Genomic DNA, 12,351 nt, shown 5'->3' with positions numbered 1-12,351 from the left:
TTGAGGCCCGAAGGGCCTGTATTGTGCTGTAGGTTTTCTATGTTTCTATAAAGGGAGCAGAATAACGATTAATACTCTAGTTTTAATCCAGTGAACTAAATGTACCTTCTTGAGACCAAGATGCTCTCATGAGTAAGAGTTCCTCCAGAGGTTAAATCTTTAGGCCTGAATGGCATATTTAAAATTTACTTTGCTGCGGATGTCTGTGGTAGTTATATAGCATATAGTTGAAATGCATTCCATATTGAGTTGGAGTTCATAGCTAAGCAGGGAGGAGTGTTGTGTATTTAATATTTCTGTAATATTTGAGTAATATTGAAATATGTTGTTGGATTCAGCATTCTTTATTTGATTGCACAATTCGTTATGGGTTATATGTAAGAAGTACGTGAATGGCATACGCCATTACACCACCACGTCATGTGTGCGCACCTCACCAAGAAAGGAAAACTGTGTGAATGTATATATATTTTGATTAAGTATTCATGTTCATTTAAATAATTCATTACAGGTTGTGTATAAATCGGTGAATTGCATGCACCATGCTACCACGTGATATGTGCGCACCTCACTAAAATGAAGAACAAGCTAAGACCCACATCTCTCAGCTCTCTTGGTCTCCTTTGAATTAGTTTAATGTTTTGAAATTACAAAACATAACAGTTAGAAAGGTGGAAAGGCTTAGGAATACATTTACAAGGCTTGGGTGAAAGCTGGGTAGAGAGTAAAATAAAGGCTTAAGGATTGAAAGAGATAACTGGATAGGAAGAGGATGCCATGAAATTTGAGCATAATGAAATTCTTACATTTTTCGGTTGCTGAATGAGAAGATATGGTAGGTCAATGAACACAATTCATAAAATAATTACAGAAGGGAAGGAGGCTATTTGTCCCATCAACTCTGCACTGATGTTCCAGTTACACTATTGCCTATTTCCCCTCAGCATTGCATATTTTTCCCTCTGCATCCAGTTTTCCCTTGAAGACCATAATGGAACCTGTCTCATATCTGCATACATTGTGTTCCAGGTTTCCAGCCATATCTGTATAAAATTGTTATTCTTGTCAGTTATTTCTCATCCACTTCATACCTGTGACCTCTTGTCCTTGACTACACCCCGAAAGGCATCAGTTGCCACTGAATGTTCTATCCAGGCCCCTCACGTTGTATACATATTTAATCTTCACTCTGTTTTCTCTTCAAAGACTCCGAACTTCTCTAATCTGTCCATATACCTGTAATTCCTCCATCCGGGATCCATTTTTACTCTTTCATGGACTCACTTGAATATCTTCACATTCTATTTATAATGTAGTGACTAATATTGAGTTCAATGCTCCAGCTCAGGCTGGACCAATGTTTTATCATTGTATAACTTCCCTGCTTTTAGATTCTGCTACAGTTAATAAATCCCAAAGCTGTATGCTTTATTAACAGCGTTCTTATCTTGCCCTACTATTTTCAATGACTTATTCAGACGTACCACCAGATCCTGTGCTATGCACCCCTTTTAGAACAGTATCATTTATACTGTGCCTTATTCTTCCTACAGAAGATGTCACCTTGCACTTTATTGCGTTGAGCTTCATCTGTTATGCTTCTGACCCTTCCACTAGCCTATTTATGTTCAGTGTCTGCAAATTTAGAAACTATGGTTTATGGCCTTGAATTCGTCATTAATATGGCGGGGGTGGGGAGAGGGGTTCCCAATACTGATGGCTACTATTTAACTTCCTCTTGTCTGACAAACAGTCATTCACCTGTTACTTAATCAGTTTCAGCCTCACACTGTCTGTATCATTTACGTATACCATATTGCATAGCTTGCTGATAAGCCTATTGAAGTACTTGATCAGAAAGCTTTCCTGAAGCCCATTGCATTTTATCAAATCTATATATTACCTAATCAAAAAACATGGTTTGGCTTCAACAAATCCATGCTTGCCTTGTTCATCTTTCTTCAGCCAACTCTCAATCCCATTCTGCATCAATTTTTTCCATCTACTGAAATTAAGCTGACTGGCCTACAGTTTATGGGTTTATCCTTGCTCCCATTTTAAAAGGAGAGTAATATCTGCTCATGTCGAATCCTCTTGCATTAATCCTATATTCTAAGAACATTGGTAGATATTGACTAGAATCCCTGCTGTTTCCTCCCATACTTCCCTCAGAACTCAAATTGTTTTGGTGACTTTTCTATCAGATCCTGTGCTAACATGTGGTATCCAACTGTGTCCTATCACTATCTCAATTATCACAGTTACTTTGGAAATAGCCAAGTCCCTGATATAGAATGCAAAGTTCACATTTTGTGCCTTAATAGTGTCCTTAGTATGCATGTGAAAGTGCCAATTTATGTGCTTTATGGGTTCCATTCCTCTATATTCAAGCCTTTTGTGCTTTATTATGCCAATAGAACTCTTCAGTTCCCATTTATTTTATCAACTAAGTTTTTTATTGTGCATTCTTTGTTTCTCTTTTTAACTGTCCATTTACTCTTGGCATTGTTTTGAATCAGCCTGGTTCTTCCAAGTTTTTGTAGTTCTGTATGTCATATGCAGTTTAATCTTGCTTTATATTAGCAGTTTATTTTTTTTTAGAGAACTCTGCTTGTTTTCCATTTGCTTGTTTTGGGGAAGTACCACAGTTCTCTCTTAATCTTCTCTTCCTTGCAGGCAGCCAGCCCATTGTTCTGTTACAGTTTTGCCTGCCAGTGTTTGGTTCAAACTTAACTAGATCCACTCATTTCATTAAAATTGATTTCCACTGATGAATTACTTTCAATTTTGTTCCTTTTTTTTCCCCCTCCTGTGGGTTCAATCATTATCTCCTTCGCATAGCTGAGTACATTTGACCTACTTCAGACTCCAGAACCACATCTGACTACTGTGGATGAAAAACTAAGTGCCCTGGAAAAATAACCATCACCCATTTTAGAAATTCTTCACCCTTTGCTCTTAACGTTATTATGGTCTTAGTTTACATTGGAATCATTAAAGCAACCCCCATCCCCCTGTAACTACTTTTTTTTTGTACTTCGACAGTTGTCCTGCATATTTGATGCTTTATATCATTTCCATTCACTGCTGATCACACACAAGACTGTAATGCTTCCTTTACTGTTTGACTATTTCACAGCTCTGTTGACCCCTCTTTCGACCTTCTATCTCCAGCGTTGGAATTTCTTTAATTAACACTTCTTTTCCTTGTTTCTTTCCTTCCCATACTTCCCATACTTCCTGTATGCCTTGTAATTAGAAATATTTAATGCTTAGTTCTGTCTTTTTTCGCAATTTCTGTTATCACGATGTCATACTTCTATCTGAGCCTGTTTTTCATCAACACTATTTATCTCGCTTTCCACATACCCATGCATGCACAGTAACCAAACTTGTGTATTGAATTACCTTATTATTAAACCCGCCGATAAGGGGGGTGCTGTTGTAGTCTGGCGTACTGACCTCTACCTTGCCGAGGCACAGCGACAACTCGCGGATACCTCCTCTTATTTACCCCTCGATCGTGACCCCACTAAGGAGCACCAGGCCATTGTCTCCCACACCATCACCGACTTTATCCGCTCAGGGGATCTCCCATCCACTGCTACCAACCTTATAGTTCCCACACCCCGCACTTCCCGTTTCTACCTCCTACCCAAGATCCACAAACCTGCCTGTCCTAGCCGACCTATTGTCTCAGCTTGCTCCTGCCCCACCGAACTCATTTCTGCATACCTTGACACTGTTTTATCACCCCTTGTTCAATCCCTTCCGACCTATGTTCGTGACACTTCTCACGCTCTTAAACTTTTCGATGATTTTTTAAGTTCCCTGACCCCCACTGCTTTATTTTCACCATGGATGTCCAGTCCTTATATACTTCCATCTCCCATCAGGAAGGTCTCAAAGCTCTACGCTTCTTTTTGAATTTGAGACCTAATCAGTTCCCCTCTACCACCACTCTGCTCCGTCTAGTGGAATTAGTCCTTACTCTTAATAATTTCTCCTTTGGCTCCTCCCACTTCCTCCAAACTAAAGGTGTAGCTATGGGCACCCGTATGGGTCCTAGCTATGCCTGCCTTTTTGTTGGGTTTGTGGAACAATCTATGTTCTGTGCCTATTCTGGTATCTGTCCCCCACTTTTCCTTAGCTACATCGACGACTGCATTGGCGCTGCTTCCTGCACACATGCAGAACTCGTTGACTTTATTAACTTTGCCTCCAACTTTCACCCTGCCCTCAAGTTTACCTGGTCCATTTCCGACACCTCCCTCCCCTTTCTAGATCTTTCTGTCTCTGTCTCTGGAGACAGCTTATCCACTGATATCTACTATAAGCCTACTGACTCTCACAGCTATCTGGACTATTCCTCTTCTCACCCTGTCTCTTGCAAAAACGCCATCCCCTTCTCGCAATTCCTCCATCTCCGCCGCATCTGCTCTCAGGATGAGGCTTTTCATTCTAGGATGAGGGAGATGTCTTCCTTTTTTAAAGAAAGGGGCTTCCCTTCCTCCACTATCAACTCTGCTCTTAAATGCATCTCCCCCATTTCACGTACATCTGCTCTCACTCCATCCTCCTGCCACCCCACTAGGAATAGGGTTCCCCTGGTCCTCACCTACCACCCCACCAGCCTCCGGGTCCAACATATTATTCTCCATAACTTCCGTCACCTCCAACGGGATCCCACCACTAAGCACATCTTTCCCTCCCCCCCTGCATTCCGCAGGGATCGCTCCCTACACAACTCCCTTGTCCATTCGTCCCCCCCATCCCTCCCCACTGATCTCCCTCCTGGCACTTATCCGTGTAAGCGGAACAAGTGCTACACATGCCCTTACACTTCCTCCCTTACCACCATTCAGGGCCCCAAACAGTCCTTCCAGGTGAGGCAACACTTCACCTGTGAGCCGACTGGGGTGATATACTGCGTCCGGTGCTCCCGATGTGGCCTTTTATATATTGGCGAGACCCGACGCAGACTGGGAGACCGCTTTGCTGAACATCTATGCTCTGTCCGCCAGAGAAAGCAGGATCTCCCAGTGGCCACACATTTTAATTCCACATCCCATTCCCATTCTGACATGTCTATCCACGGCCTCCTCTACTGTAAAGATGAAGCCACACTCAGGTTGGAGGAACAACACCTTATATTCCGTCTGGGTAGCCTCCAACCTGATGGCATGAACATCGACTTCTCTAACTTCCGCTAGGCCCCACCTCTCCCTCGTACCCCATCTGTTACTTATTTTTATGCACACATTCTTTCTCTCACTCTCCTTTTTCTCCCTCTGTCCCTCCGAATATACCTCTTGCCCATCCTCTGGGTCCCCCCCCCCCCTGTCTTTCTTCCCGAACCTCCTGTCCCATGATCCTCTCGTAACCCCTTTTGCCTATCACCTGTCCAGCTCTTGGCTCCATCCCTCCCCCTCCTGTCTTCGCCTATCATTTTGGATCTCCCCCTCCCCCTCCAACTTTCAAATCTCTTACTCTTCCTTCAGTTAGTCCTGACAAAGGGTCTCGGCCTGAAACGTCGACTGCACCTCTTCCTACAGATGCTGCCTGGCCTGCTGCGTTCACCAGCAACTTTGATGTGTGTTGCTTGAATTTCCAGCATCTGCAGAATTCCTATTGTTTACTGTTTTAATTGATCTCTTTAAAATCCTTGCACTAATCTAATCTTGCATAAAATTGTTTCCCCACTTCAATTTTCTTGGTTTTTTTGCTTTTAAAGTTTATATTAATTTTCTTTGACTTTCCTTATTGGTGCACTGTAGTGTACTTTGCATCATAGGTGGTTCTGTAAGACAAGTTGTTAATGAAATATGTTGAGCATGGTTAATGGTAATGCATGCTATTCTTTCCAATGAATACAGCTCCCAACACCCGATCAGTCCAGTGCCGCAGATCAAAAATGGAGGTGAATAGTGTGCAAGAAGGTGGTACTGATACAGAGGTGCGGCGCAGTTGTCGGCTCCGAAGAAATCGCTACAACACTTTAAACCAATCTGTGCTCTTTGATAAATTGATCACAAAGTAAGAGCTGAGAAAATCTTTGTGCTTAAGATTCAGTTATTAGGAATTGACCTATTGCTGTCTGTAACCAGAAACTTTTTTTTTCATTCTAAACATTGACCAGCACTGCTGAAGCAGTTTTGCAGAAAATGGATGACATGAAGAAACTGCGTCGTAAGAGAATGAGAGAATTGGAGAATTTAAGAGTACTCAACGATACAGAAGAAGAGGAGGAGGTAGGTTTATACTTTGAGCAATGCATAATTTTACTCCTGTGTTGCACTGAGAAAAAACTTTATTGAGATTTAAATGATGTCCAGGTGGTTTTCTGAGTTGCATGTAAATGTTCTCCCAGTGATGTATTTATTTATTTATTGGAAGAATGGTAGGAGAGTTATTCTGTTGCCCTGGCAATTATTCCTCAAACAGTGACATAAATCAGATCATCTGGTTGCATTCGTGGGAGTTTACTGTACACAAATTTGCTGTCTTATTTCCTACATTACAATCAACCTTGCAGCTCAGACACTTCAGTGGCTCTGAAATGCTTTGGATTACCATGAAATGGTTATGAAAAATACTTCAGATATGCATGCCTTTCTTTTCCATTGACCACTTTTTAAGCTCTCTTGTTTTAACCAAGGTGTAAAACTGAGTGAGGCCAAATGTGGTCCCCTCAGACGGGTAAAGCTCTTAAAGTTTTGCATTAGTGTTCCATTGATACTGTCCTTTTCCTGTTTGTGAAGGAGAATCTGGATGTGTTTTCATGTGTGAAAAAGAAAAGAACAACTCAAACAATAGATGAAGAAACCTCAGAGTATCATGAAGATGGTAGTGCTGGTAAGGGACACTAGTCAAGCATAAACAATCCTGTGACTTCCTTTTGAAGAAACCTTTCTATTTTTCTAACACATTTTGCATCAAAGTGCAACTAAAGTCTTTGTGCTTAAAGTGCCATCAATGAGTGGGACTGAATTAGTTAAGTTTTAAAGAATCACAATGTACATTAATTACAACAGACTGAATTACCAAGACTTGTGTTATAGGTTTCTATCTATCTTCTATAGGCTAGTGTCTAATGTCTTTGTGAATAGTACTATATGCGGTTAAAGCTGTGTTGTACAATACCTGTATGTTTTTATATTCTGTGTATTATTATGCCCTAATTTGAATTAGTTACTTTCATGCATCTCCCATTGTTTGAGTTAGACTACCATCTAGTTATGTAATAATTTTTAAGTATTTAGTTTTGTTTGAAAATCCGCTTGATGGCTTTGAGTGCTCTTAAAAGCCTGATTTCAGACTTTGTTCAATAAATCTTCTATGAAGTACCTTGTAATATTCTACCACAATAACTGGGCTGCATAGAGATTTTTTGGAAGAGTTGGCTATTTGCTTACTTTCAGAAAATTTTACTTAACAAATAATTATGTCTCAATCTTTAATCATAGAGGAAATTGAAGATAGAGAAGAGGATGGTGAAGAGGGCACTCCAAAGCGCTACTATTTACGCCAAAGAAAAACTATTGAGAAGTACCAAGCTCCGGGTATAGCTGCTTTACATCTGATGTTATCCAACACCAGTCTACTTTTAATCTTTTCCCTGTTTACTTTCTTCCAAGCGAATGTGTACTTGCTTTGGCGGCTTCTTTTCTGATCTTTTAATATATTTCTGATTTGGCTGCTGAAATGAATCATTTACAGCGTGGAATGGTCTATTTGGTCTAACTTGTCCGTGCTAACGCGGGGGGGCGGTTCCCTTGTTAATTCAGTTGCCCAGCACTTTGCCTCGGTAATTCAGGAGCTCATTTCCTAAATTCAACACAGCTTCAGTATTCACTATAAGTGCATTCCAGGCACTTGCCACTCACTAGGTGAGGGAGGTCCTCTCATTTCTCTTGTCCTGGGGTAGCTTTTCCACCAGAAACATTGACATTCCTCTGCTCTGCCTGCCCATACTCCCCACACCACACCCCTGCTCAATCTATGGAGTTCCTGTAGCAGACTGTTGCTCTGGATTCCAACATTCTCTTGAGTCTCCTTGCATTCCTTTGAATCTCTTCTCTTACCCTAAATCTCTGTCCTCTGGTGTTGTCTTAAAGTTCCCTGCAGAACACCTATTCTATACCCCTCATAATTTTATGCACCTCTGTTATATCCCCTTAATCTCTTCTGCTCTAGGGAGAACCAGTTGCTCGAGTCTCATCTAAAGATCCAGATGCTGAGGCAGAGGGGAAATTGGTGTTCAGCTCACTACTGTGAGGGGCTTTACTCGCCTCAATGTTGAACTGGTTCCATGGCTGTAGCTTGCAACCATCGGACTCCTGGACTGCCTGCTGCACTGAATTGGCATCATGGCTTTGGCTTGCAGCCATCAGGCTGGACCTGCTGCAGTGTTGAACTGACTCTGTGCTGTGGCCTGCCGTCATTGGGCTCCTGGACGGGCTCCAGTGCTTAACTGGCTCCGGTTTATATTCTGTGTGTTATTTGTTTACATTTTTATTGTTTCCAGGATTTGTTCTTTTTTCACGCATTGGGTGTTTGATGGTCTTTGAGTGTTTTTTTAACGGTGTGTTTGAGTTTTTGTTTTGTGACTTGCCTGCAAGAAGACAAATCTCAAAGTTGAAGGTTCAAATGTACTTTGAACTTTTGAACTGAACTGCTTCATCTCACTAACATCCTGAATCTCCCCTGCCCCTTTCCAGCACTACTATTTATGCCAAAGGAAAGCTGTTGTGAAATGCCACACTCCAGGTGTATATGTTTTGTATCTGATGTGCTGTGTTTTTGGAGAATCCACTGAAATGCTTTGGTTTGATCCTTGTATTAGAACCAGAAAGAAAGCAAAGAATATTTTATCACACTCCTGCTTCTCCTGTAAGACAAAGTCGTCGATATTGTGCCTCAGGCTCTCGAAATCCCTACCGCAAGAGTAAAATAACCAGGTTTGTAATGAAAGTTAGTCACAGATCTAGTTACTAATAAATTTTTAACTCTGGTAGTCCAAAATTTTTGTGATGTTTGTTTAATTCTGAACAGGTGCCTTGTCATTAAAGCATCTTTTTAGATTATTATCTTGTGGTTTTCTAATGTTATTTGATTTACACAGTCAGAAAATACTAATGACACCTGTTGTACGAGGTAGGAAGTATGTAAGTGTGGGTCTTCCCCAGTTTGGTGATCTGGCAATAAAAGTCATTAGAGGAATGGCTTGTAGCTTTCAACTGAACAAGTGAATTTTACTCTTGATTTACTACATTTGTACTGGGAAGAGATGGACTAGCTTCTAATTTTTCTCAAAATCCATGGCAACTGGTGGCACCCCACAAAGGAATAAGGGTTTGTTATACTTCTATAAAGAATTTAACTTGATTGGTTCTTATAGAATGTAACCCCTGGATTAGAGGATGTAGGCTGTAAGAGAAGCTGGATAAATTAGTTTTTTCTGTGGAGTACTGAGGAGAGACCAGATAGGTTCATTAAAATATGAAAGGCATAGGGCGGACAATTAAAATCTTTTTCCTTGGTAAGTGTCACATACTAGAGGATGTAAATTAAGATGAGAGGTGTGTGCGCGCAGGTTTTTTATATATTAATGGGTGCTTGGCATGGGTTGCCGTTAGTAGTGGTGGAAGCAGATATGATAGTGGGGTTTAAGGGGCTCTTAGACACCTGAATATATAAGGAATTATGGATTGTGTGTGGCCAGTGAAATTTAGTTTAATACGGTTGTGTTTGGTGTTGATATTGTGGGCAGAAGGACCCATTCCTGTGCTGTACCATTCAATATTAGTAGAGGAAGCCCAGTACCGGCGTCAGGATGATTCCAGGTCTTGAGGAATACATAACATTTGATCCATCGTCTCTAAGGAAAAAATGACTATTTATGTTGGTTTGATCCATAAAAGATAAAAGAAGATTATGTTTGAAAATAGCAGTGCTACTTTAATTCAATTATAGGTTGTGGTAAGCTGGTGAGGTCAACATTCATTACTTTTGTGATGGTGGTTGTGAACCTTCACCTTGCACTCCTTACGGTGAAGGAACACATGTATTACCTCATCTGTAAGAAAGAGTGCAATGTACTTTTAACAAGATAATGTGACTTTGAGGGAATGCTGCAGATGGGAGCATTCCCATGTGCCAGCTACTTTTTGACCTTATTTGAGTGGTTGTGGTGGGCTGCTGAAAAGCACCTTTTTTATGTGTGAAGCTGTCAAGCTAACAATAGATTTTTTTTACTACCTGAAGGCAAAGGCATGCATTACACAGCAGTGATTCGACCTCCTCCACTTCATCTTCTGATGAGGAAGTGGAGCACTTTGAGAGAAGAAGAAGCAACAGAAGGAACAGGGCACTTTTGAGGTATGTCGTTTGCAAGAATGTGAAATAATATTCAAAGTGTAATTATAAAATCTCAAGGCATTAAGTTGCATAACTTGTGGAGATTATTTTAAAATTGGATTTGTCATTGGGTGTGGAGAAAGAAACTACTTTTTTTTTAAAAGTATAATTTCCATGAAACTTCAGATAATTGGGCAGCTGCTTAATTGGTCCAAAATGTACTGCCCAATGTGTCTCAATTAACTGGATGCTACTGTGTATCTTACTGTAATTTATAGTTGTTGCAATGTGCTGCTGCAAAACAACATATTTCACAACATGTTGGGAAGATCAAGGAATTGATTGTGGACTTCAGGAAGGGGAAGTCAAGTGAACACACAGAAGACCTCATTGAGGGATCAGAAGTGGAAGAGGTGGCCAGTTTCAAGTTCATAGAAACATAGAAAATAGGTGCAGGAGTAGGCCATTCGGCCCTTCGAGCCTGCACTGCCATTCAGTATGATCATGGCTGATCATCCAACTCAGAACCCTGTACCAGCCTTCCCTCCATACCCCCGATCCCTTTAGCCACAAGGGCCATATCTAACTCCCTCTTAAATATAGCCAATGAACTGGCCTCAACTGTTTCCTGTGGCAGAGAATTCCACAGATTCACCTCTCTGTGTGAAGAAGTTTTTCCTAATCTCGGTCCTAAAAGGCTTCCCCTTTATCCTCAAACTGTGACCCCTCGTTCTGGACTTCCCCAACATCGGGAACAATCTTCCTGCATCGAGCCTGTCCAATCCCTTTAGGATTTTATACGTTTCAATCAGATCCCCCTCAATCTTCTAAATTCCAACGAGTATAAGCCTAGTTGATCCAGTCTTTCATCATATGAAAGTCCTGCCATCCCAGGAATCAATCTGGTGAACCTTCTTTGTACTCCCTGTATGGCAAGGATGTCTTTCCTCAGATCAGGGGACCAAAACTGCAGACAATACTCCAGCTGTTGTCTCACCAAGGCCTTGTACAACTGCAGTAGTACCTCCCTGCTCCTGTACTCTAATCCTCTTGCTATGAATGCCAGCATACCATTTGCCTTTTTCACCGCCTGCTGTACCTGCATGCCCACTTTCAATGACTGGTGTATAATGACACCCAGGTCTCGTTGCACCTCCCCTTTTCCTAATTGGCCACCATTCAGATAATCTGTTTTCCTGTTTTTGCCACCAAAGTGGATAACTTCACATTTATCCACATTAAATTGCCTCTGCCATGAATTTGCCCACTCACCTAACTTATCCAAGTCACCCTGCATCCTCTTAGCATCCTCCGCACAGCTGACACTGCCGCCCAGCTTTGTGTCATCTGCAAACTTGGAGATGCTGCATTTAATTCCCTCATCCAAGTCATTAATATATATTGTAAACAACTGGGGTCCCAGCACTGAGCCTTGCGGTACCCCACTAGTCACTGCCTGCCATTCTGAAAAGGTCCCGTTTATTCCCACTCTTTGCTTCCTGTCTGCCAACCAATTCTCTATCCACATCAATACCTTACCCCCAATACCATGTGCTTTAAGATTGCACACTTATCTCCTGTGTGGGACCTTGTCAAAAGCCTTTTGAAAATCCAAATATACCACATCCACTGGTTCTCCCCTATCCACTCTACTAGTTACATCCTCAAAAAATTCTGAGATTCGTCAGACATGATTTTCCTTTCACAAATCCATGCTGACTTTGTCCGATGATTTCACTGCTTTCCAAATGTGCTGTTATCACATCTTTGATAACTGACTCTAGCAGTTTCCCCACCACTGATGTTAGGCTAACTGGTCTATAATTCTCTGGTTTCTGTCTCCCTCCTTTTTTAAAAAGTAGGGTTACATTAGCCACCCTCCAATCCTCAGGAACTAGTCCAGAATCTAAAGAGTTTTGAAAAATTATCACTAATGCATCCACTATTTCTTGGGCTACTTCCTTAAGCACTCTGGGATGCAGACCATCTGGC

General features: G+C 41.4%; 1 protein-coding gene across 3 annotated transcripts in view; it reads left to right on the top strand.

The window, feature by feature from the left end:
* The window catches only part of LOC140199342 (ATPase family AAA domain-containing protein 2-like), an 80,206-nt gene that overhangs the window by 34,572 nt on the left and 33,283 nt on the right, over positions 1-12,351 (top strand). For all 3 annotated transcript variants that reach the window (XM_072261230.1, XM_072261219.1, XM_072261240.1), the window contains 6 exons: positions 5,877-6,036; positions 6,140-6,251; positions 6,762-6,855; positions 7,467-7,562; positions 8,846-8,960; positions 10,267-10,380. In XM_072261230.1, coding sequence (XP_072117331.1) covers positions 5,877-6,036; positions 6,140-6,251; positions 6,762-6,855; positions 7,467-7,562; positions 8,846-8,960; positions 10,267-10,380 — 691 coding nt within the window. The remainder of the gene's footprint in view (positions 1-5,876; positions 6,037-6,139; positions 6,252-6,761; positions 6,856-7,466; positions 7,563-8,845; positions 8,961-10,266; positions 10,381-12,351) is intronic.

Source organism: Mobula birostris, chromosome 1 (genome assembly GCF_030028105.1).
Source record: "Mobula birostris isolate sMobBir1 chromosome 1, sMobBir1.hap1, whole genome shotgun sequence".
In the NCBI taxonomy this organism is placed as follows: Eukaryota; Metazoa; Chordata; class Chondrichthyes; order Myliobatiformes; family Myliobatidae; genus Mobula; species Mobula birostris.
Note: the sequence above shows the minus strand (reverse complement) of the source record. Positions and strands in the feature narration are given on the sequence as shown.